We start from the raw sequence: 26,969 nt of genomic DNA, 5'->3' as shown, positions 1-26,969 counted from the left end.
AACATTTTGCACTGCTTAGTTTTTAACAATGAATCTATTAGGCACTAATGGTTTTAAACAAATATGTAGAAAAAATCATTTCTTTAATGTATGATTCTAAAAAAATATCAGAATCATATGCAAACATGATAATTATGCTTAAAACACTTTGATGCAGATAATGTATATAAATTACACCTGAAATAAAGACAACGTGCTGTAAGATTGTTGAAAAACAGAAATACTGAAAGAAAAGAAAGCAAACCTTATCCAAAATTAACTAATTTCCTGATTGTATACTTATTCAAAATAACAAAATACTGGGATTGAAAATATTTACCTATTTTTATATATCTACATGGAAAATGATTACTGTCTATTTCATTCTTCAGGGGAAATGTTTCTGGTATATGGTCATTCTTCAATCCACTGAAATCAAAATAAAGTCATAAACAATTATATTGCACTCTCTCTCTCTCTCTCCTCTCTCTCCTCCATCAGCAAATTAAAAAAATATCTTCTAACAGAACACAATTTGATAACATACTTTCTGCAAGCAGTGTCTATTCTAGGAGGGGGAATGGGGGGATTCACTCATATTTTTGAGAATTCCCGTTTTTTTTTTCAGAGGAAATGGGGAAAAATTTTTACACATAGAAAGAAGGATAAAGATCAACAAATGTAATAAAATTTTCACTTTTCGATAAAAAATCCCCCCCTGTTTTTCAAATCCTAGAAGAGACACTGTGCAAGTATAATTCACAACAAGGCTGGTACTGTCACAAAATATTACAGATGCCTAGTCTCTTGATAGTAATTTTACATTAAAATCCCTCAATTCATGATGACTACAAGATCAATACTTACAACTTCATTTTTTTTAATTGACCTTGGACTTTTGCATAATACATCCATTAATGCTCACTGTTAGCGCTACACTATAGATGCATCAATAAAAAAGTGACACTTTTTAACTGTAAACCATTCCTATTTTAGATATGTGATAAAAAGAATATAAAAGTCATGAATATTCAACTTTATTGAACTTGTTGAATAAAAATATTATGTGAGCCTCTGGCGAGCATAATATGATTTTATTAAACTTGTTCAATAAATTTAGTATTTAAATCAACACTCATTCAATATCTTTTTATGTAACTAACCCACAACACTGATCTAAAATGAAGCTGACAACACACTCACCTCTCTAATAATTCTATCATATGATCGTTCATTAGGCCACCATAACACTTTAAACTTTTTATCAGGTTACATACATGGGTCTTTTCATATTTCCCAAATGTTATTGAATCTACAATTGCTGCCTGTTCCAGCTTCAGTAACAGAAACTAAGGAAAATAAAATTCAAAAATCAATCTAGATTTATTTCTTCCAATGAACATGACATTTTTTATTCTTTTTTTTTTCTCTCTTTTTGACATATACCATTACCAATCCAATGTAATATAACACAAGTGTACTTGAATTATATGTACTGTCCTACACTAGGCTACTTTTCCATAAATAAATGCCAAAGTTTGCACATAAGTCAGTGGTGGAATAGACAAAAAAAAATTATAGCACTAAAACAATATTACATGACTTGTAAATCTAATGTCACCAAGAAAAACATTTGACTCAAACATAATAATCAAAAGTCTCAATAGTCTGTATATTTAATGTGGCTATAAATGTAAATATTATAATATTAACCTGTGGAGGATGATTAGAATCTGATGACCATCTGGAAGATTGATCAGCTGGTTTGTCAACATATATATTTCTGAAAATAGAAGAAAACTTGCATAATTAAATTTAAGAACAATAGTTACCACATAAATAAATGTTTTGTAACATACTGTTTAACCAGTATTTTTTTGTATTTCAATTGATAGTTTAGTTCAACTTTTTTAGGGCCCATTATTGGCGTGAATTAAGTTGCACCTGTTCAATACGCACAAACCCCAGCAGGTTGACTTGTTGTTGAACATTGTCAAAATATCCAACCGGACACATGGCTGAATTATTTGATTATTACAATATTTACAACTTTTTAACAACAAATTATAATACATATGCCTTTTCAAATGCATTTTCCACCATACAGTCATTCATGAGATTAATCTACCCATGTCTCAAAGAAAAGCAGCAACTTAAGAAGAACCAACCATATAGCATGCATCCTGGTTCAGAAACGGAAACAATGGGGCAAACATAAAGCTAGGATTGGTTAGACAGGTAATTAAAGAAAGTGTTTCATAGTCTGCAGTCTTTATACTTTCTACTTTATAGACAGGTTGACTGATGACATCACAAACATCTGCTTAAGGAATTAAGCAGATTTTTCGGCAAAAAGAGCCAATATTTATAAATATGCATTACATAGCAGTGCTCAAAATTTTAAAATTCTAATAACTTTTTATTTGTGGATCTGTTTTTAGAATCTTATAGTTATACCACTTGAAAGCTCTTTATATTGACAATTTTTAAATATACACAGATTTTCATTTTTGGATTAAAAAAAAACTCTGCTATTTTAACTGCTGTTTCAATAGTTTTCTAGCACCAAGTATAACCTTTTACCAAGAAAAAAGGAAAAAATTTGAAAAATTTGAAAAATTTTTAATGTGAAAAAATGAGTTTACAGACTTTTCTAATGATATAAAATATTAAGCTGTTTTATGAAAAATAAGTTTGTAATTATTATAAATAAATATACATATAAAATTACTATATTTTACATTTTACCAGCCACCATTTTATTGCAAACCATTCACAAATTACCTGTATTTCGTTACTATTTACAGATTTAATATGGGGGAAGTGTTGGCCTGCCCAGCTTTAGAGTACATGTGTATATTTAAAAGGAAATCAAATAAAAAACTTATTAAAATTAAAAAAAGATATAGTTTTTTATACCTATCTGTGAAATTTTCAGTGTCATTTCTAGTTGGGCACTGCCATTTTTATGTAACTCTATGATAATAGGTGGGGTATTCCGATAAAGGAGCAACCTCAACAATGTTACGTTTTGTCTTATTAATAACATCCAGGGTTTGTATCGATTTATTCAGGGAATATACATAAACACATACAATATTATCACATATGATATATCATCTTGTATACAGTTTTTTAAGCTTGAAGCTTTGACAACAAAGTGAACAATTTTGGGTCGAGGAGATATATCCAGTTTTGTCTGGCGGATATCTTCTACATGCTGCAATGCAAAGATGGATTTAATTATTATTTGATACAAATGTTCGCAACCATGAGACATGAAGCAGGTCCCTTGGTATACACAGGGTTCTCGGGGACGCTTATTTCGGCGTCCCGGTACGCATGTTCAGTTTATTACAGCTGGACGCAAATATTTCAGAGCAAGGATTCCACGTACGCTTAATTCTGCCTGGGGACGCATAAACATTTCCGATTGTTTACAACCACAAATACACAAATACGTCAGCACGTGTCAGTCTATAGGTAGGCGGTCCTATGCACATCGACCCGTGAAGCGATTAGCCAATCAGCGATAACGCTTCCGATCATTATCACGCAATAGTAATCAGACTAATGTATACACGCGCTGTACATGTAATTACCAGATACAACACAAGGTGACAATTTTATATCTTTGATCAACAGTTGATTGGAAATTAGTAAATTTTACCGACAAAAGGATAAAATTATCGACTATTTACGCCTCAAGTTTAAAGACTGTTTTCTCAAATTACAAATGAGTGTAATTTTGAATGATTGTCGAATATTTTCGGCATTTTCTAGGCACAATTTTGCTTTAGTTTCATTCTTGCAAAAACGTTCTATAAGAGTATTAAGAATTTAAGATATTGTGCCGAAATGCCAGGACAACAAACCAAAATACACATATGCTTTTCTTTGATATTTAGATTCTATCTGAAAATTGATCCCGAACATCGGCGATTTCACATTCGCCAGAAACCCTAAAATTTCGCAAAAATTCTCAGTTTCCAATCCAAACATGTGAATGAATTGTTCCTTTATTATATAATCAACATTAAATCTTTAAATATCGATCTTCAATTTGCCCTCTTTTGAAGATATTTGCTAAAATAATTGTCGATCGGATGAATCTCTTACACACTGTGTGAAGCTGTACACGATTTTCCTATTCATTCCGCTAAACGCTGCCTATATACATTTACGTTTTTTTTACAAATATAAACTTTTTGTCTTTAGAGTGGACTTATTTAACCAGAATAAAATTTGATTTGGTATAAATGTGAAAAAAAAACACAAAAAAAAAAATGATTTCCATGTGTTGATGCATTATAATGAAATAATTTCATAGTAAATATTAACAACAAAACAATAATTAATAATACTATGTAGTTCAGAGTTTTTTTTGAATAACATTCAACTTTGAAAGTCTCTTGAAGATTCAAAATATCAGCAATGCTATTGTGAGCATTGAATGACAAATCTATAAACATATTAATTGCGACGCGCTTTTGGACTCCAACTTTTTCAGGGTTGGGAGTCCATGGACCGGTACAAGTCAACCCGGCCCCAAGTCAACCCGGCCTCAAGTCAGCCCGGCCCCAAATTGGTCAACCCGGCCCCAAACCAATGTTATTTCTGGTCAACCCGGCCCCATTTTTTTAAATTATTTTTTTGCTTTAAAATATAAACACTTATCAAGAAATAAATAAAAATTAACAACAAAAACAACAACAAAAGTTTAACGGTGATATCTTTTATTATTTATTTTATATAAAAACTATCAATATTAACAAACAAGCAACACATGCATAGTTTACTGTTTTTACCGTCGCGAAAATAAGGTGACGTCTGTCTTCAACCTTAACCCTTCTACGATAGAAGTATTAAGAAAAAACTAAACTTTTTTATTGACAAATCATGGAAAAGAAACCTTAATGTGTTCAAATCTGACATTACTATGTTATTGTATGTTAAAAAAAGAAATGACCAAAAGCACACTAAAGTGTTTCCATTAACAGTTTTTAAGTAAGATTAATTATAGAGATGCTGCCATCTACCACAGGTATCGCAGGTCACTGCCTCCTGTCTGTCACGCACAATATATCCACAATCAATACAGTTATCAGTCATAATGACATAAAATGATTAAACACAAAACACTATCAATTTTTCAAACACTTAGTAATATTCCAATACTTTTTTACACAGTAAATATTCTTTGAAAATAAGTTAATAAAATACGAAACAAATATTAATTATACTGATGAAAGTATTCAATAAAAACATTCAAATGAACTGAATAAAAGATTGTTGTAAACTTAATTTATACAAACCTTTTAACTTGAAATTCTATGCATTTCTTCCTAATTATCGCATTAACACTTATGAAACCATCTTTAATTTACATCGAATTAAAAAGATTTGTTTTCACAGCTATACCTTTTTTGTTAATTGATTGCTTTAAGCTGTTTCATTATCACATCTGAAATAATGTTGAGTTACATATAATTGTTGATGTTATATAATTATTCATTATCACTATTGCGTATTAAAGTCTTAATCGGCGCAATTAATTTTACCAATTTGCGTTTTTTTATTATTGTTCTATAGTTAATAATATTCAATTAATAATTTTATTCCATCATACAACAAAATGACCTCAATAGTTTTCTTTGAAAAATACATATTTTGGGGCCGGAATGACCGATTTTGGGGCCGCACTGACCAATTTTGGGGCCGCATTGACCAAATAAAAATACTGTGGGGCCGGATTGACCAATTTTGGGGCCGGGTTGACCAATTTTGAGGCCGGGTTGACTTGGGGCCGGGTTAACTTGGGGCCGGGTTGACTGTAATTCCCATGGACTCCATGTTTTAAAGTCCTAGTGAGAACCCTGATACAGTATTGCACTGATACATGCAAGATTTACCTGGATTTCTAACCATTACACCTCTAGTTAGGTGGGAGGTGGGAAACACTGAAAGTGTCATTTAAATCCCAAGTGTGTTACCCAGGATAGAAACCGGGACCTCAGGAGTGACAGTCAGTGGTCTAACCAACTGAGCTATCCTACACTTTATGTTTAAACTTTAAAACAGTTAACATGATATCCCAGTCATCGAATTTAGCACTGGCCCAATGGCCAGTAAAAATTTGTTTCGGGCCACTGAAAATATTAAGCAAATTTAGTTAAATATATAGTAGAATAAATTCAAAACTGGAATTCGGTCCAGTAAATTCAAAATCTTAAATTCAATGACTGATATCATGAAGATAATATATGCAAACGACTCTCAACCAACTATCAGGGAAAGCACTTAGTCTCCTAGACATGTTTCAAAGCCGATTGCTGCTTGTTAAATCTATTCATCACTAATACAACGATTTCTTGAAAATCCTACAAATTATTCAAAAAATTATCATCGTGAAAACGCATGACATTTCAAATTTGCAGATACAAATCGGGAGATACATGTACATGGCTGTTAGAGTTTTTTAACATATTTGTTTTATTAGTGCTTACTCACTCTGGAATATAGTTATAAGAGTAACTAGACCATTTATGAATATTGAATTTTAACGTCGCTATTTTGAACGCCATTTTTAAATCCAATGAATTAACGACTTACGTGATTTATCGTTGTCATCACGAGACAGAGACGGGACATTCGTGTTACAGCGTAAGAAGAATGAAAGTTAAAACATTTTCTGCGGAAGGCAAGTTTTAAAACTTTAATGATAACAGAACAGACCGTTTTGATAATTTAAATGAATCAGTTTTTAATCACTTTTAGCCTGCAACATTTTTGTTTTTCTGGACGTTCTTTAGGGATTTTGTTTTTCTCTATTTTCTAATATTAATCAACATTCAATGATTATAAATGCATGGCGTAAAATAGTCTCCTGTTTTCAAAGAAAAAGATTGACACGTATGTTCAAACAAATAAAATCAGAACATATAGACCTCTGTTTGGCCACGGATTTATATTAATATAAATCCATGGTTTGGCCATAGATTTTTATCCGTTTTTTTTTTTTTTTTTTGACACACTATCCTTTTTTATTTTTTAAAATATAAATGCGTGCGCATATTTTGAGCTGATTTTTAATATTATAAATGATCAGAGACCTTTTCTTAAGTACAGTTATATAACGCTCCATGAAATTATTTAAATGATTCATGAAAAAAATAATCAGTCACGTTTGCTATATATAACGTATGCTTTAAGAATGATTAGCTTACAAACCACGTGCCCCTCCATGTACCACAAAAAGGTCACGTGATCCCCATATTGCAATCCAATAGAATGAATTATTAAAACAAAGGTTTTCATACTACTTTTCAACATTCTACATAAATATATCGTAACATTTTCAATGAACTTATATATGTTATTTGGGTTTTGGATTGATACATGTGGATATACACTTAACAAATCTTATAAGTTTGCATGTATAAAATGGTCTCATATGTATGTCAATTTTAATACGATCATGCTCAAATTTTCAATTTATACAGTTGAGAGACATGATATGATATTTCATTTATTAAACATCATGAGAAACACAAATTTAATTAACCTTTCCAATAATTGTGATAGTGCGTTATAAGCCAATGTCGCAAAATAACTGTATCATTGAAAATTATTCTAATATTGTATCCCCACCCTGACTGCTAATTACAGCCTGGTAGCGTTGTGTAATGTTTGTGATCAAATCTTTTTCATAATATATATATTGGGGTAGATTTATTCACTGTTGGACAATTTTCGAATATACGTAGGGGGTGGCTTGTGGCACCGCACCCAAACTTTTTTGAGGTGGTTCATTTCACCCTGCATAGCTTCTGTCACATTTAAGTCTAGAGAATTTGGTATTAATATTCCATTAAGTTGATAAATGTTCAGAAAGACTGTTGGCGCACTGGGTATGTACTTGTAAGACATCCTGTAGAAACTGCATGCATATGTTCTTCTTTAGACAGTTTGAAGCTCATTGTATTGGTTATGATCGGCGCTGAAATTGCCATAAAAGAAAACATTGTTAGTGACATTTAGTCTTGCTGAACTTCCATGTGGAGTGCAACAGACCATAGCCCAGTAACGGGCAAATATTTAATAAAATAAAATCATCCCCAAAATTAAATGAAGAACTTTATTGCAAGGAGCTACCAAAATGGACGCATTCCTGTACATGAATCAAACAGCACAGAAACACGTTCCTTTGAGTTCATGACAATATTTTAAACTTTATCTGTCTATGTTAATAACATGCATAGTTATTTCACAGACCTGTCTACACACTCCATATATTTCTAAATTCATTAAAAAAACTTGTAACCATGATCAAGTGGCAATAAATTTGAGATTCAGCATTTTCATGATATTGTTATATTTGCCTTCATACCATATTCAAGTTCAAATAAAATCTGTAAATGAAGATTAAAGGACTATCCCTGTACACTTTCATCCCAAATAACTATGCAGGCATATTTTTAAGAAATACTGAAAGCAAATTTGATGGTTGACTACGCACAATAGACCTAAGTTTCTCACATGCCGCACATGAACAATTGCAAATGCTCACGCTGGTTCTTGTCTTATTTATATTATTTCATAATTTTACATTTGCATAATTTACCATTGATTAAATTCAACCATTTTTAAAGATATATTTGTTTGAATTTCTATTTGCTGTGGTTTTCTTTTTTACTACCTAAAATTACATAATTATTATTTTTATTAATCTGTTCATTTCCATATGGGCTTTTGTCTACCTCACCAAAATTGCAATAGGTTTAGTCCTGTCGATCTGCTCGCTTCAATATCTGTACATAGACCATGTGCATAGATGCCCTGGTGTGTTTTGTCCTGACACTGTCCTTTGTACATCTCTGCGTTGGATACTACCAGACCTGGGGTAATCATTAATTGTAATCATGGAATTTTTAATTGATTACATGATTACACTGTAATCATCGAGTAATTGATTACCTTGCCCAAAATTGATTGATTTAATTGTAATTAATCAATTACAGCTAAAATTCAGTCAGTAATTGTGATTACAATTTGATTGACATTGATTACTTTCAGATTTAACAGTAAACTATTTTAATTCAAAGTATGCCTTTATTTTACATGATACATTTAACTTTTGTTTTACATTTATATAGTAAAAGCCCTTAATTAAGACCATCATATTGGCTGAACCAAAGTGGTCTTAATTGTGGGGTGGTATTAATTGTGACTATTCTTATCATTGCTTACATTTACATACTTTAAAATGACCATGGTCTGTTTTAGTCATTTTGTATAAAAAAAAAAAACAACAAAAACATGTGTCTTATGCTAAAAACAGTATAAAGACACTATAAAAGTACGCTTTGATATCGGATGAGAGGAAAACATATTTCTGAAGAAATTTAACATAAAATTCTCTTTGGTCAGATTTCAATATCATTTATAATATGAAGTACATAAATCACCTTTCAAATAAAAATTAATTCTTCACAAAATAAATTTGCAACATAAAACCACTCTAAAATTTACTTTCTCACTTTATTTCATACAATGATGTCCCAATAATAACAGTTTTTCACACCTTGTGAAATTAAGTGTCATGCAAAGCATTCAAGCAGATCATAACAACAAATTTAAGATCTAGATAGATGTTGACTTTAACATCAGTGGTCTCAATAGTTGGGTCAAATTAAGAATAAAGCAAAGAATTTGGACTGAATCAGGTGGTCTTAAAAGTGGATTAGCGGTTGTTCTTAATTCTGGATCATGTCACCATTGACATAAAGAACCTTGTGAAATAGTCTTATTAAGGGGGTGGTCTAAATTCAGGGGTGGTTTTAAGTAGGGATTCTACTTTACATTGAATGTAATCAATTATCAATCAATTACTCTCTTAAAATAATTGTAATTCAATTGATTACAGAGGCAAGTGTGAGTAATCAATCTTAATCAATTACAATAAAATCTGAAAGTAATTGTAATTCAATCAATTACTGATCAATGTAATCATCCCCAGGTCTGGATACTACTTCACCATTTATTGCCATTTTTTCTCTTGAGCAGACTCAATTTTTAAATGGTGTATGCAATTTTCTCTTCATGTTTTTATTCTTATTTACATAGCTGTGGATGGCATTTAAATTATAGGTTGTCATCATTTTAGCTGGCATAACTTTGAACTCTACCGATTTCTAGCAGTTTCCGGTCCCAAATGGCACCTTTCAGCAAATTAAATAAAAATCTGTCTACGGTAGAGTACAAAACTTTGACAGAACAAAGTTATATGCCTGTTCAGCATAACTTACAATGTTGCTCTTTTACATTACTTTTTAATTAAAATATAGACCTGAATGACACACCTTTAAATCTCACTTTCATTCAAAATTTCATAGCAATTTTTCGGACATTTTTTATTTTCAATATAATTCAGTACCAGTAAGAAATATTAAGATGATTTCATTTAAGAAATAGAACTTCCCAACCTCCTCCTTGTTTTCTGCAGTTATATTGCTCAAAACTATCGATTTTCTTGGAATGAGGTCTCAGTTATTGTGCATGGGTATTCAACTAGAATTACCCTGTAAACATGCAGTGGTTGGGCCAACCACGGAAAATCGTCATAGGAAAATCGTTGTTGGGCCATGGTTGGCCTAACTCTAATTAACATGTACTATAAATGCAGTTGTTGGCCCAACGTCGAACCAACCATAAAGTTACGCCAGCGATATTTCTGCATTGGCCCAATAACGATAAATATGTACTTTAAAACAGATGTTGGGCCAACGTTTGACCAACGATACATTTTCGTCAAATATATTACAGCACCTGACCCAAAATTAATTTTTTTAAAGACAGATATGCATGTAGATATTTTACTGTATATAAACAGTACACTACAATGAGTAAAGACTAAAGTTTATAAATTTTTTTGAAGCCATGTTCAATATTGTCACATTCAAGAAATACTCATATAAATTAAATGAGAAATGTAAGAAATAATTACTGTGTGAGTCTAGAAATGACCAAAGCCCGGGCTATGCAGTAGTAGGGGATGTATATCTATAGATCTATAGAAATCTTAAAAATCTGATGTATAATCTAAGGCAATTATACATGTGCTGGAATAACCATCCTTAATGTTTACAATAAACCTCCGGAATCTTCCACTCTAAACTCTAATTAACCTCTGGTTATGTAATCAATGAATGGAAATAGGATCAGTTTGGCACTACCCATCCTTTCCCTGACTTGAGTTTTCGAAGCTGCGTGGACGTGTTTACAGCTAGATTTAAATAAATTTGTATTAGACTGCAATTTCTCAACACTGAAAAATGTAAGTAGATCTAGAGTTTTTTACTTTAATCTTTTAAAAAAAAACCCTTCTCATATAGTAATGTATTTAAACCTGCATTTAAAACCTGTTATACTATCCACGTGACCAGGTCATGTGATTAATACAAAATGGCGGATTGGTAAAGATGTTTTCAGGTAAACAAGCCAGAATGAATTTGATTTTTGTAATGAAATTAAAACCATTTAATTATATCAATGTTTATCAGCTTAAAATATGATATGTGCATAGTTTTACATCTGAATTTATTGTGATAACTGCAAAAAAGTTGCAAGTTAGTACAAACTGACAAGCTACAATTAGCACTGCAGTATTAAGCTCATACAATCTGCTCTGAGTATAAATAGGTAATTATGATTGATTATGAATTATTTGCAAATTTCTGCTTTGTTACTAGACTTTTTAACAGTTACACTACTCATTTTAGTAGAGTGTATACGAAACTTTGTGTAAATTTAATTTGAAGTGTAACTTCGCATTAAACACAAATTACTTTACCCGACTGCAAAAATTGTTTTTATTTCATTTCAGACAGCAAATTTATGTCTAATTGGAGGAGATAGTGTGGAGAGCAATGTTCGCTGTGTTATGTCTCACACTTTGTCTCAGGAAGTTGCCCTAGAATACAACTGGGTTGGAAAAGGCTCGAAAAAACCATTCGAAAAACTTAGACTTAAAAAAGTCATATTAGGTTTGTATTTTTACTTTTTCAAAGGTGATTTCACCGGTGCTAGAAAATTATTTTACACCGTGGGTGTAAGATATGACTCTTGTGTTGTAAATGATCATCATAACTCTGTTTGCATTTTGACAGAATTATGCCCCTTTTTAACTTAAAAATTTTAGGTTAAAATTTTTAATTATGTCAAATATCTCTGTTACTATTAAATCTATTGACTTGTAATTTAAAATATTTCTTTACTATCAAAGTCTTATCCCCTTAGCTCTATTTGCATTTTTTCAGATTTATGTGCCTTTTTACTAGTAAATTCTAATTAGTAGTGTATATTTAAATAAAATCAGTAAACTGTATAAATTTCAGATGCTGTAAGAGGAAGTAGACAGGGGTCTATGAGAAGAGGCAATGAAGGAGTCGCTAAGATATGCCAAGGATAGGGAAGGCGGGCGGAGGAAGAGATTGACTAAAAAGTTGCAACAACAAAGATAAGAAAATGAAAATGATATGTGAACAACATTTAGTAATAAATTGTAGTAATTAGTATATTTTTTATTCTTTTATGAAAACAAGGCATTGGGCCAACGAAGGGCCAATGTTTATTGTAGGAAACCAGTCAGTGGGCCAACGGGGGGCCAACAAGAAGAAGGGAAACCACTTGTTGGGCCAACAGAGGGCCAACGATAGGAAGGAAAACCAGTCATTGGGCCAATGGAGGGCCAACGATAAGAGCAGGAAAGCAGTCGTTGGGCCAACCATATACCAACCGTTGGCCCAACGTTGCCCCAATTAGCAAATTGACATTGGGCCAACGTTGGCATTATGTGTTGGGCCAACAAAGCAAATGTAATTGGCCCAACGTTGGGCCAACTACTGTCTGCTATCTGGGTACCCAGGTATTCTTCATTTTTGAATGTCGCAAGTTCTCTAAGGTAACTTTTAACAACAGGCAACTGTCTAAATATATAAATCGATGTACTATTTCAACTGCTGTGTTGCATAGAAAACAGATGTTTCTCTGATTTGATGAAGTAACATAGATGCCCTACTGGTAAAAGTAGACTATACTGGACGAAAATAATAAAGGGCCGGAAAACTGCTAGGGGCCGGAAACTGTTAGGAGCCAGTGTGATTTCAATATGAAATTCAAAATTATTTTATTGGAATTAAAATTGTTGTCAAACTTTATATTGATAAGTGTCGTCTCCTTATAAATTATATATACAGGCTCTAAAGTATATATTTGGCATGTTAAAATATATAGCTGTATTAGTTTTACTGTTAATTAATTAGTTCTACTGTTAATAGCTTACTAAATATTGAAGGAATAGTTAAACTCAAGATCCGAAAGAAATTGTTTAACACTCTTTATACAAAACTTTGTTTTATCAGGTAGTTGAATAGACCTTTTTACGACGCGGTCCGTTGCTATGAAAAATCGACCAGAATTAGAATTTTCTCGCGCATGCGCAATCTGCGTAGGGCAAAAAAATGCTTCGCCCTACATAGAAATATAGTAGAAGTTCATAGACAATTCCAAGTTAGTTCAAGGTAAACGGTAGAAAATTATATAAAATAGCTTTATATTTATTAAGTTAAGATGTGTTGTTTGGAAAAGATATAACACACATTTTATCTGCTTCTTCGCAATGCATGTTATTTTTAATAATGCACGTCACACAATTTTTCTCTTCTCAAAATCCATAAACATTGATCGGTATATTTAAAAGTTACATAAATTACCATTTTAATAAGCGTAACTGATTAACTATATCATGATATTTAAACGTCCCGGTTGAATGAACAAACGTTCGCGTGCCAATCTGTTTGGCACTTAATTGCCGCCTGACCAATCCAGTTATTCAAAGTATATAATATGCTTGATGTTTGATTGTGTAGTCTCAGTCATTTTTAATGAGTATGTTGCTAATATTTATTTCAAATTGCATACATTGTAATTCACTTCTTGGATAAAACAACATAAGTTATTAAGAATATTTTTTACAGAAAGTATGTTGATAATATTTCCTTCAAATTGCATAATTCACTTCTTGGTTAAAACATTGTAAGTTATTAAGAATATATTATTATGCAGTTTGAAGTCCTTTTATAGGGCCTAATTGTTTTTGTTTGAAATTGTGTGTAATCCTTATGCAGAATTGATATAAGGCCCCTGCACTATGGGTTTTTCATAAACTGTAGACTCGCCGTATGCGTTTTCCCCTTTGAAAAAAACAAGAAGAAAAAGAATAAGTCCAATATTAGATGACGCAAAATAAAATAGCCATACAGTACAGGTAGAACATATTCTTATCGATGATGTATAGTTAGTACGGTACATAAAATTTATTGGTGCGTGTATACTGAACATAATTCGATTATTCTAATAGGTTAAAACAACTGAACAGTGATCTACAGCGCATCTCTGTGCAATCAAGCAAACCATGTAAATAAAATGGAGGACATTACACTGATAGTGGCGGGAATCATCCTGTTATTTGTGCTCCTCTGCTCGACCATAGCTGGTTTTCTCTATATCAGTGGTGTTTTATATACAATAGATGTTGGAGCAGGTACCCCACCAATAGGACAGGCTGTGGTTGCCTACAAATTTGAGCAAGGGCCTTATAAAAATGCTGGAAGCTTGTTTACAGAAGTTTGCTGTGTTGCGCCTGACTACAAATGTCTGGGCATCTACTATGACAATCCAAACGAGGTGATTATATTGTATGCAAACAGTATGATTGGGTAGAAGATAGATTATACCATACTTCATGTTCGTAGAGACATTCACCAGATTCACTGTATAAGGATCTCAAGCCCATTATTTGACAAATACACATCCTGATAAAGTGCATTTACTTCTTCTTATGTTATATGTACTGGCATGCGAGCAGTTCCCGTACAAAAATCATAGTTACTTAATCATTATTTTTTATTATGCTCACTCACCAATATTTGAATGTTACACATCAATATTCGGCTCGTCACACAAATCATGGAAATTCCATCATGTTCTAAACATAGGATAACCCTTATTTATGAGGCCTCATATGGGGTACCGAAGTTATCCATTATTTTGTATGAAGAGAAGTAGTTCCCGTACATAAAATCTAACCCGTTATAATTATACAATTTTATTATATCGGACCTATTTTTCATTTACAATTGTTGACCAGACCATTATCTAAGAGATAAATAGATGTAATTCAGGAAATAGAGCGTAGACTAAACGCGGGTATCTATTACCCGGTACCGTTACCCCAACGCATTCATATGCAGTAACATGCTTGTATGCATGATATTTTACGCATAAAAGCTATAAATTTATTATTTAATATAGTAATATTGGTCAACATTCTAATAATTAAACAATTTTTCATCTCATTGCCTACTTATTTGTAAACAGGTGGTATTAGTGGAAAACCCTTTAACAAGCCTCACGTGTAAGTATTTTTGCGCATGCGCGCAAGGACGGAATCCCCCAGAGAAAACAAGGTCACGTTTTGACGACGCACAGGTGAAAGTGATTTAAAATGAGACTTTATATACGTACTGCCGAACTGACAATTAGATTTTGTCTCGTTTATGTATCTGCTTGATTTGAAATGAATTTTTGAAGAATGCAAGTAAAAATCAAGCGTTTAAATGAAAAATACGGGTACTGCTTCTGTACGGGAACTGCTCGCATGCCAGTAGCCTAAATCTATTTGGCGTAAACGGTTTGACCCATTTTACAAACTTTTTTTCCTACTGTCAAACCATTTGAAAAAGATATTGCCTTTCCAAAATTATCTTGATGTCTCTTTGACGAGTCTAATTACTAATTAGAATATTAGTTGGACTATTTCTAATGGTAATATGAAAAAGGCAAAGCCTCAAAGCGAGCTCGATGTACTTTTTACGTGAAATAGTATAAAATAATCGCTCATTTTTATTTCAAATGCAGTGACGAGTGCGTGTGACGTCACACGTACTGTGTTAAATATGGCTCCGCCCCTGTCGTGAAATGAATAAACGAGTTTTGAAAACGTTGATAAAACTTTGTTTATTTTATTTCACTCTATAATTTTTCAAGCAAAATAAAGATTATTTAAAGTGAAATAAATGTAAAACTTATAACGTTTGCGACATTAAAATAGCGTACATGATTTGTTTGTTTTGCACGTGCTGTTTGGCGCTATATTGTGACGTCACGTAAACAATACTTTAAACGTCTGTACAGCGTTAACGACTGAATAAAAGATATTAGTGTTCGGATTCATTTTCTTAGTAAGACCATTTTCTTTCATTCTAGATAGTTTTCACAATAAAATTCAACAAAAAAAAATGTTTTTATTTATCAGATTTCAAACAAAATGGCGCCTTCGATTTTCATTTTTTATACACAGCTTCCGTTATTCTGGTTCCCTGTCTAATTATGGTTCCCATAGACGTGCGCGGGTTACCAGTCTACACATCCGTTTTCAGTCAGAATTCCTCAGTTTTTATCGTTATCTTTAAATTCGAAAGGTTGCGATGTGTCCAATTCGGTACTTTGGACGAAAGTTTTCAAAACCATCACTTAGCAGGTACTCGCGTTACCGTAAAGCTCGCTTTGCGAGCAGGCCCTTCGGGCCAGCTCGTCGAGCTCGCTATCAGGATGTTTCACATCCTGGACATTTCGGCCCAGGTCTTTTTGGCTTCTTTTTTGTTTTAATATTATATACTGTAGAGATAATTCAGTATAGATATTTGACATGACCATTGTTGTTAAGGGGTGTTGGGTTTAAATGGGTACGGTCGGTTTTTAGCTGAAAACTGGTTAGAAAATTCAATAACCGATAACAGAGATTAGTTTTTGGCAAAGAGGCGAAAAGGTTTTTAATTGGCTCTAATTATTATCTTTGTGATTTATAACAAGAAAAGGCATTTTTTTGTCTCGACAATGTATTTTTTTCTGATCTGATTGAGTATGTTACAACGCTGAAGGAAAATATTTATTACATGTATATATATCAGATATGTAATTTTTGAGTATAACAAAATAAGAACAAAATGTCGAATTTTGTCATAAAAAAACAAAGAATCTGAAAATAAAAATCTAAGGATTTTATTAGTACAGTCGTTTAACTTTTACACGGTTATTAGGTCGCCGTTTAAACGGATAGTATTTTTTCTAACCGTGACACCCTTAATGTTGTTACAACTTGATTGTTCAAGTGATTGGATTAACTTGAGTGATAATTAAGATCAATCAAGATAATTCAATCAGTTGGCTAATCAAGTGGTAACAATAAAAGTCAAAGACATTAAAGGTGATAAATCAGTGTGCAGTAAGGCTGCACCATCTTGTGTCAAGTCATTCTGAATTTAATTCCATGAATAAATACTTTACTGGTTGGGGACCACCAAAACCGGACAACCACCAAACCCGGATGGCCTCAAAAATGCTAAATTTAGAATTTTCTTTGTTCAGTTGTGGTCAGTCATTTTTATATCAACAATAAATGCATGTTTCTTCTAAAATTAAGTAAAAAACTAAATGTATTTATTTCAACCCCCGTAAATGGTAATATTTTAATGTCTATTTCAAGAATGTTGACATAGAAATTTGGGGGTCAAAAAAACAGGCTGTCAACCAATTCCTATATTCCTATAAAACTCCTATATTTTGGGTCAGAATCCTATATTTTAAAAAGCCTCCTATTTTTCCTATATTCTCCTATATTTTGAATATTTTTCCTATATTTTTAGCTCACCTGTCACAAAGTGACAGGGTGAGCTTTTGTGATCGCTTTTCGTCCGGCGTTCGTCCGTCCGTCCGTCGTCCGTCCGTAAACTTTTGCTTTAAATGACATCTCCTCATTAACCACTGAGCCAATTTCATCCAAACTTCACAGGAATGTTCCTTTGGTGGTCACCTTTAAAAATTGTTCAAAGAATTTAATTCCATGCAGAACTCTTGTTGCCATGGCAACCGAAAGAAAAATCTTTAAATATCTTCTTTTAAACAACCCTAAGAGCTAGAGCTTAGATATTTGGCATGAAACAACTTCTAGTGGATGTCTACCAAGTTTGTTCAAATAAAAGCCCTGGGGTCAAAATTGGCCCCGCCCCAGGGGGTCATTGATTTTCCCTATATGCATATAGTAAAAACTTAAAAAATCTTCTTTTAAAGAACCCAAAGAGCTAGAGCTAAGATATTTGGCATGAAACATCTTCTAGTGAGTGTCTACCAAGTTTGTTCAAATAAAAGCCCTAGGGTCAAAATTGGCCCCGCCCCGGGGGGTCATTGATTTTCCCTATATGCATATAGTAAAACCTTAAAAAATCTTCTTTTAAAGAACCGTAAGAGCTAGAGCTTAGATATTTGGCATGAAACATCTTCTAGTGAATGTCTACCAAGTTTGTTCAAATAAAAGCCCTGGGGTCAAAATTGGCCCCGCCCCTGGGGGTCATTGATTTTCCCTATATGCATATAGTAAAACCTTAAAAAATCTTCTTTTAAAGAACCGTAAGAGCTAGAGCTTAGATATTTGGCATGAAACATCTTCTAGTGAATGTCTACCAAGTTTGTTCAAATAAAAGCCCTGGGGTCAAAATTGGCCCCGCCCCAGGGGGTCATTGATTTTCCCTATATGCATATAGTAAAAGCTTAAAAAATCTTCTTTTAAAGAACCCAAAGAGCTAGAGCTAAGATATTAAGCATGAAACATCTTCTAGTGAGTGTCTACCATGTTTGTTCAAATTAAAGCCCTCGGGTCAAAATTGGCCCGGCCCCGGGGGGTCATTGATTTTCCCTATATGCATATAGTAAAAACTTAAAAAATCTTCTTTTAAAGAACCATAAGAGCTAGAGCTTAGATATTTGGCATGAAACATCTTCTAGTGAATGTCTACCAAGTTTGTTCAAATAAAAGCCCTGGGGTCAAAATTGGCCCCGCCCTGGGGGGTCATTGATTTTCCCTATATGCATATAGTAAAAACTTAAAAATTTTCTTTTAAAGAACCCAAAGAGCTAGAGCTAAGATATTTAGCATGAAACGTCTTCTAATGAGTGTCTACCAAGTTAGTTCAAATAAAAGCCCTGGGGTCAAAATTGGCCCCGCCCCAGGGGGTCATTGATTTTCCCTATATGCATATAGTAAAAACTTAAGAAATCTTCTTTTAAAGAACCATAAGAGCTAGAGCTTAGATATTTGGCAAGAAACATCTTCTAGTGAATGTCTACCAAGTTTGTTCAAATAAAAGCCCTGGGGTCAAAATTGACCCGCCCCAGGGGGTCATAGATTTTCCCTATATGCATATAGTAAAAACTTAAAAATTTTCTTTTAAAGAACCCAAAGAGCTAGAGCTAAGATATTTAGCATGAAACGTCTTCTAATGAGTGTCTACCAAGTTTGTTCAAATAAAAGCCCTGGGGTCAAAATTGGCCCCGCCCCAGGGGGTCATTGATTTTCCCTATATGCATATAGTAAAATTTTAAAAAATCTTCTTTTAAAGAACTCAAAGAGCTAGAGCTAAGATATTTAGCATGAAACATGTTCTAATGGGTGTCTACCAAGTATGTTCAAATGAAAGCCCTGGGGTCAAAACTGGCCCCGCCCGGGGGGTCATTGATTTTCCTTATATGTGTATAGCAAAAACTTCTTTGAAAAAACCCAAATAGCTAGAGTTTAGATATTAAGCATGAAACATCTTTAAGTAAATATCTACAAAGTTTGTTCAAATAAAAGCCTGGGGGTCAAAACTGGCCCTGCCCCAGGGGTGTCATTGTTTTTAACTATATGTGTATAGTAAAAACTTTAAAAATCTTCTTTTAAAAAACCCAATGAGCTAGAACTTAGATGTTTAGCTCGAAACATCTTCTTATGGGTGTCTACCAAGTCTGTTCAAATAAACAAATAAAAGCCCTTGGGTAAAAATTGGCCCGGGGGTGGGGGGGGGCCCTATATACAGGTGAGCGACCTCAGGGCCATCATGGCCCTCTTGTTTTTAAAATGTATTGCCGAGGAATTCAAAGAGATTTAAATTTTGGTACTGCTTTTGGCCTTTTGTATTTTACAGGTAAGAGAATGTCTATGCCTGCATCAGCATCACATTACTATGCTCAAGGCTGCTGTGCTCCACATAACAATCTGCATGGTCACCATGAAAAGCAGTGCATCAGTATGTCAACTTTAATTCAGGTGACAATTCAGATGATGGTCATGCATTGCTGTAACTTTCTGACGGGATGCTGATGCTGTGGTTCAAAGCTAATGCAGGCTGTCCGCTGTGTCCCTAAAAAAATCCTAATTTTTTCAGTTTGGCTAAAATTCCTAAAAAAGTGAAAAATTCAAAGGGAATTCCTAAAGATGCCCTATTTTTTCACTGAAATTCCTCATTTTTTATCTTTTGTTATAAACATACTTATAACTTGTAACCCTGTCAAAGTAATCACGGACATAACTAAGTCGACCATGTTTTGAACATGGTCAAAAATGATTTGGCCATGATTTGCCAACTCAAAATTGATGACATTGAAATGGTTTCATTTTAACTAAAAGTTACTAACATTGCTATTTCATAATCAAAGCAGTTGTTGATAAACATGTTGACAGCTTGATAATCATGTTGACATCAAAAATACTACCATATCATGGTCCTGAAACTCAAATCATAACCATAAGAGTCCACGTATTCTGGAATATTTTGACACTCTTTTGCCAACTCCAGATATCTTGAATTTTATGTTTGTTCATTTTATCCAAATTTCTGAAGTGGTCCATTTATATCATATCATATTTAAAAATGATCATTATGAAGCTGTTTTTAACACAATCTTAATTAAAAACATGTATAAATCGTTGTCAAAAATTAATGTACAATTTGTTTACTCACAACTCTTTTATAATTATAATTTGGCAGTTCAGTAATATAATGCTCATTTCCAATTACAATGTACACACATTTTGCAATTATGTGATCTAGATAAACTGCAATTGAATGGTCTGTGTGATGAACTTTTTTGATGTGCAGTTCTTTGTGTTGATTATAGATGCTTCCCATTTATTCAAATGACTGTACTAAGGCAAATGCCTTTTTCCTTTCTACTTCTACAAAAAAAAATTCATTTGTCCATATTCAAAAGCTGCATTGTGCAAGAATTTTACTGTATAAGAATTCCTTTTAGACACTTGTGGTTATAACATTCCCAAAACATAGGTAAAACATGTTCTTTTTGACATGTTCAGCCACAGCAAAAATATGGTTTGAACATGATTTTACTAAGACCTTTTCCCCAGGGGAGGCAGTTGACCTGTAAGTCCACACTGGTAGCACCTTTGCTCTAACTAAACTACAACATTATTTGTGAGTTACTTTTGTGTCAAATATGCAAAGATTAGCCCTCATCATGGTCCTTTGGGACCTGAGTTTATTTAGTTATAAAATTACAAATTTTAGCCCTAAAATTTCTATTACGTACCCTAAAATTACAAATTTTAGCCCTAAAATTTCTATTACGTACCCTTACATTCCTAATTTTAGCCCTAAAATTTCTGAAATATTACCGTAAAATTCGCCCTAACTTTATGTTGGAAGGTGCTGGACAGCCTGCTAATGGTGTCCTTCACTTATACGGTAGACATTTTATTGTAGAAACAGCATGTGTAAAAGTAAGACTAATTTACATTTATATAAGCATTGGTAAGTTAAACAATTTAAGTTGAAAACTCCTATTTTTTGCCTCAAAATGGTCCAAAAACTCCTATATTTCCTGCAAAAATATTCCTATATTCCTCCTTTATTTTGGATAAGACCTGGTTGACAGCCTGAAAAAAGCAGTGCCTGACCTCATATACCAGCTATAATCATTTGCAGAGTAAACATTAGAATATCCAAAACTTCAGCATTTGTTGCTGAAATAAATGTATTGTATATCATGTTAAAGTAAAAAATCAAAGCACCCAAGCTTTTATCTGAATTAAATCACGTCATGTACATATCTGTCCGGACACAATCATGGTACTGTAGTGTTGACAATTTAGGTAATTTTGATACCCTCCTTGTCGAGCCTCAGATATAAGAGTCAATACATTCAGAAATAAACAAACTAGTTTGTAAGTTAGGAGAAGAACCTAGCTGAACTGTGTAAATTTTTTTTATCTCTAGGTTAAATATTATGAAATCTGTATGGAAAAATGTTCAAAAAGTGTCCGGTTGATGGTCCCCGACCAGTATACTTTAATGATAGACTTTGAAAGAATATTTTGAAATCGTATTTTTGAATATAATATTTATGTAATTTAACCAACATCAATGTTCTAGTCAAAAAATGCCAAATATGCACAAATGTATGGGTTTTTTTTTAATAGATTGAATTCTTTTTATAAATAGTTAAATATATCTATTATTTTGAAAATTATGGAAATAAATTTAATAGTTCATTGGTAATATCACCAATTTGTTACAGTGAAGTAAATAATACCTTTATAAACCTTTATTAAAATATACCCTAATGCATTAGACATTTGGACATTGGACATTTCCCTAATCAGTTCTTATCTATTATATATCAACATATTATCGATAATCAAGGTGCAGCTGACACTGTATCAATATGATGTTACTTGTGAAGATGAAATTAAAGGGCTTTGTATTGGTACAAAGAGTAAAATCTGTAATACTCGCTATAAAAAATTGTAATATGCTTATAATTATGATAGTTTGACATTTTTGATAAGTTGCTTTGCCTTGAAAGTAAATTTCACATCTATAATTTAAAATTATTAATATACAATTACATGTATGTATTTATTTCAGATACCAGGTGATAAGTGTAGGTACATTGTAGGAGCCATTCTCAGTGAAGGCGGGGTGAAAGTTGAACAGGAAGTGCTGGATCGGATGAAATCTCAAGATTTTAAAATCATCGAACTACCTGCACTAACAAATTGCGTGAAGACGTCATTTCCATATATTAATTCATTTTCCATCATGATAGCTGTAATGAGAGTCTACCCAAAGATAAACAGATATATTAAGGTTTGATGTTAAAGTTATTTGGCTTTTATGTTTGATATTTATTTGAAATTTTTTTAACATAGACTATCATATGAAAAATTATTTCACATTCAATTTTATGCCATTTCCATTGAGTAATAAGTTACTCTCTTGTTCAGAATTGATGATTACACATAATAAATACATGTTTGCCTTTTCTACATAATGTGCCTTTAAGTATTATAGTATCAGTTTTTATATTTTTCAGGAGCACAAATTATGTGCTTATCCTATGCTCGAGATCTACGAGCCTACAGTTATAAACTTTATGGCACCTCTGTCACAGCAAGATCAATTCTTTGTTAAAGAAGCTCTCGATTGTATACCTGATGAATACAAAACAGAGGAAAATGATGATTCTTTGTTCGACATATCTGCCAGATCAAGTCCTGCCTCTAGCAGGGGCTCGCGTAGTGTATCATCATTTAGTCGTAGTTATGTTAGTAGTCGCCACGGTGACCAAACATTCACTGATGATGAGGAGTCCGATATGGATAATACAAATGATGCCGATGATGTTAATGAAAGTGTTCAAGATGATGAAGTGAGTTCTAGCATTGAGGTACGGGCATCTAAGGCGTGCACAAATCTTCTGGAGGAACATGATGATCATCTTACGAAGGAGGAGGAAGGGTTCAGGATTGCTGAAAAAGATGATTCCATTCAAGTTGGTGAAGAAAGTGGTATAAGCTTACATGATTCGGGTATAAGCTCTGGACGTACTTCCGCCATTCCTACAGAAGCAGAGAGTCTGTCAGATGTTCGAAGTCCAACTGAGGCCGATGGTAACGATTCATCATCGTCTTTTGAAGAAATTAACATGGAGACTGTAGAAAAAGAGATCATCCCTGCAGCAGAAAATATTGAAACAAGGGCCCAGTAATGATAAAATTATTTTACTATATGTCATTATAAAGGACTGTTTTTTGATTAGCATCAGTGTTATTTACACACCTGATATTTTCATGACATATGGTACTAGTATGATAGGACTCTTCTTTAGGGTGATTATAGCCAGAAGGATTAGTGATGCGCTGTACTACTAGAAATAACGCCATAGATAATTTTTTGTTCTTATTCTTGGGCTTTCATATTTATAATGCTATCATTTGGTTCGACCAAAGCTTGAAAAACACTGTAAAACTATTACTTTGAATGATCAAAGGTGAAGTTTTCATGATTATGCTCTAGAATCAAAATTTTTCTTTTGAGCTAAAAGAATGTTTTAATAGGAATTAAAAAGTAAGTGTATTATAAATGTAACTTGTTTTAATTAACTTGTCTTTGATATGTCCTTTCTCATTGTTGATTAAACTTAAAATTCATGAAGCACAAGAAGAGTTTTGTAATTGTTAATTTATTAAAAATTATAATTGTATATTTTATAATCATAATTTTCTAAATGTGGCCTAAAACCAAAAGCAGGGCACTCAAATAAATTAATACACTGAACTTTTTGTGAAGTGTTTTTTTAAAATCATTGTATATATTACCTGTATTGTTAAGTTAATTCAGTAAATATGTACAGATACCTTTACAACAAAACGTTTTATGTATATATACAGTATTATGATTAATTATGTAAAAGATTTGTTTCCATATCTCAGATGATTTTTTCCTTTGCATTTGTTGAGTAGTACATTCTTACATAGTCCTGTGACCGACAGACCTAATATTTGGTTTAAAGGTTACATCACAACTAGTAAATGACCTCTATTGAGTTTGATGTAATTGGGTCAAGGTAAATGTTTGTCAAGGTCACTGTGACCTTGACAAGGGTTTGTCAAACCAGGAAATAGAGTACAGTTCTTAAAATTGGAAGGTAAATGGTCATGGGAATTATATTAGATGACCACCATTGATTTTGAGGTCAGTTACATGCAGTCTAAGGTCAAAGTCACTATGACCTTGACAACAAAATATTGTTTATTTAAAAACTAAACAGAAGTATTGGCTACAGATCTAAGATATGGTTAGGAGGTTAGACATGACCTGTTTCATGTTGACCTGAACAAAGTTGTCAGAGTTCATGCAATATCTAATTGGTTGCTTTTTGAAGGGCATACTTGTTCAACAAATCACTTTTGTTGATTTTCTTTTTTTTTTCTTTTTTCCAATGAAAAAGTACATGTAGTTATATTGACCTTAAAAACTACATGTAGAACAGACAAAGTTTTGATTGATATTTGAATTTTTTATTGAATTAAAAATGTGAAGGAGTGCAATGTTTTTGAGATGGTACATATGAATTAGTATATTTTCTTTTATTTATTTTTTCAATATGCATGCATTATGAGAATATATTCAGTTATAAAAACCAAGTTTGAAATGAACATGTAATTAAAAAAATCACCCAGTGTGGTCAAGTTGTGTCATTAATAATGATGCGGGGATAACCTGATATACTATATATTTACACAGATTTCAGGTAATTGTATTTTTAGCAACATTCCAGTATTTTTACAGTGCTTGCTTGATTGGCTATTTTGTGATTTATTCTGTTATAAAATTTCCACAGCCTATTGGCATTTAAAAAGTGTATGTAGTTTTGAAAGAATCAAAAGTAATATGTCAGGAAGCATATACACAAAGGGTAACCTTGGGAAATGGCATTTAAAAAGTTAAACACTTTTAGCTTGGTTTTACATTTTAAAACTTTACATGTTGTTAAATTTAAGAGAGGGTCTCCATGGCTAAGTGGTTATGGTTACTGACTTTGAATCACTTGCCCTTCACCACTCTTGGTTCAAATCCCACCATGGAATTGAGATTCTTTTGTGTGAAACAGCACATGGGTATAAGTTTTCAGGCATTTGCCAAAAGTTCAGATTTTTTCTACTCGTGAAAGCTTCTTAGTCTATATAAAACCTTTTGAATGCTGAAAATTTTCAGATTTTTTTAACACGCACCCATGTATCTAGCAAGCTTATTGCTAAGGTCAACAGCTAAGTCCAGTGGATGCTCTCCCGTCAAATAATGATTGGAGGGACTGATTTTCTTTAGTAAGTGAAGCTGGGATATCATCGTATGATCTTTATAGTGTCATTGTGATGAGTTATAAGTAGCACAGAATGGTTATGGTTTGTTAGAGCTTAGATATTATTTTATAACGGGTTAAGTTAGAGGGATCATTATATTTTGTATTTCACAGAAGTTTTTATCTTAGCAACTATCACAATCTGTTTTTATGTGGTGTATAATTATATGTATGAAATGGTGCTTTATTGTGAAGTGTTTTTCTCATCATGTTAATAATACATACATGTATTTTGAAAAAAAAGGTTTAAATAAAGGTCATAAATCAAAATGCATACTAATGAATAGACGGGACTTACCATAGTTTCACTGAAAAGGATTATGGAAAGTGCATCATGGCCTTTGCACCTTAACTTTGGCTCTGGCAAAAGCAGTTTTTTCTCCATTGTAAGAAGTATTTAATTCCTCATTTTCAAAGGATAAAGAAACTAGAGACATGCAAAATAGCGTCATAACATCTTATACAATGATAAAACTCATCATAATGTATTGAATGTATCAGATTTTGTAAGTATTATGATAATTATGTGTTCTGTACATGTATATTGTTGGTAAACAAATGTGCTTTCATTCATATTATAGTATAAATGTAATGTTTGTTGGTTGTAAATAAAAACAAAGACTGGGATTCTGTTACTGCTTTTGTGTTTGTTTCTTTTAGCTCGCCTTAGCTCAAAGTGCTCAAATGAACTTTTATAATGGCAAGCTGTGCTTCCTCTGTAGTTGTCCACAACTTCTTTAAACAACATATCCTAAATAACTTTGATGATTTGTGATTCTTAGGTGGCCCTCTACAAAGGGTTTATAAAGGTTTCAAGCCTGATGCTTAAGTAGGTCAGAGGAGCTAGAAATAGACTTCAAAAATCAAATGTTCATAAATTTTCTCCATATACATGT

At 32.6% G+C, this 26,969-nt stretch overlaps 2 protein-coding genes and 1 long non-coding RNA gene across 3 annotated transcripts in view; 2 read left to right on the top strand and 1 right to left on the bottom strand.

Moving 5' to 3' along the window:
- The window catches only part of LOC132727634 (muskelin-like), a 30,049-nt gene extending 23,472 nt beyond the window's left edge, over positions 1-6,577 (bottom strand). Inside the window, exons 1-4 of the mRNA XM_060713210.1 lie at positions 6,490-6,577; positions 1,693-1,762; positions 1,183-1,328; positions 320-408 (exon numbers count right to left, since the gene is read on the bottom strand). Coding sequence (XP_060569193.1) covers positions 320-408; positions 1,183-1,328; positions 1,693-1,762; positions 6,490-6,563 — 379 coding nt within the window. The 5' untranslated portion in view covers positions 6,564-6,577. The remainder of the gene's footprint in view (positions 1-319; positions 409-1,182; positions 1,329-1,692; positions 1,763-6,489) is intronic.
- A 4,447-nt stretch (positions 6,578-11,024) lies between these two features.
- On the top strand, positions 11,025-12,552 carry LOC132727551 (uncharacterized). Its single transcript, XR_009625367.1, has 2 exons — positions 11,025-12,023; positions 12,375-12,552. It is a non-coding gene; the product is annotated as an uncharacterized LOC132727551 (long non-coding RNA).
- Positions 12,553-14,414: 1,862 nt separating this feature from the next.
- On the top strand, positions 14,415-26,700 carry LOC132727624 (testis-expressed protein 264-like). Its single transcript, XM_060713199.1, has 3 exons — positions 14,415-14,724; positions 22,797-23,018; positions 23,245-26,700. Exons 1-3 carry the CDS (start codon positions 14,464-14,466, stop codon positions 23,917-23,919), a joined length of 1,158 nt encoding a protein of 385 aa, XP_060569182.1. The 5' UTR covers positions 14,415-14,463; the 3' UTR covers positions 23,920-26,700.
- The last annotated feature ends 269 nt before the right edge of the window (positions 26,701-26,969 follow it).

This window comes from Ruditapes philippinarum, unplaced genomic scaffold (assembly GCF_026571515.1).
Source record: "Ruditapes philippinarum isolate M1 unplaced genomic scaffold, ASM2657151v2 ctg2694_1_1_1_1, whole genome shotgun sequence".
NCBI classification, from domain to species: Eukaryota; Metazoa; Mollusca; class Bivalvia; order Venerida; family Veneridae; genus Ruditapes; species Ruditapes philippinarum.
The sequence above is the reverse complement of the archived record's forward strand: the minus strand, read 5'-3'. Positions and strand labels throughout refer to the sequence as shown.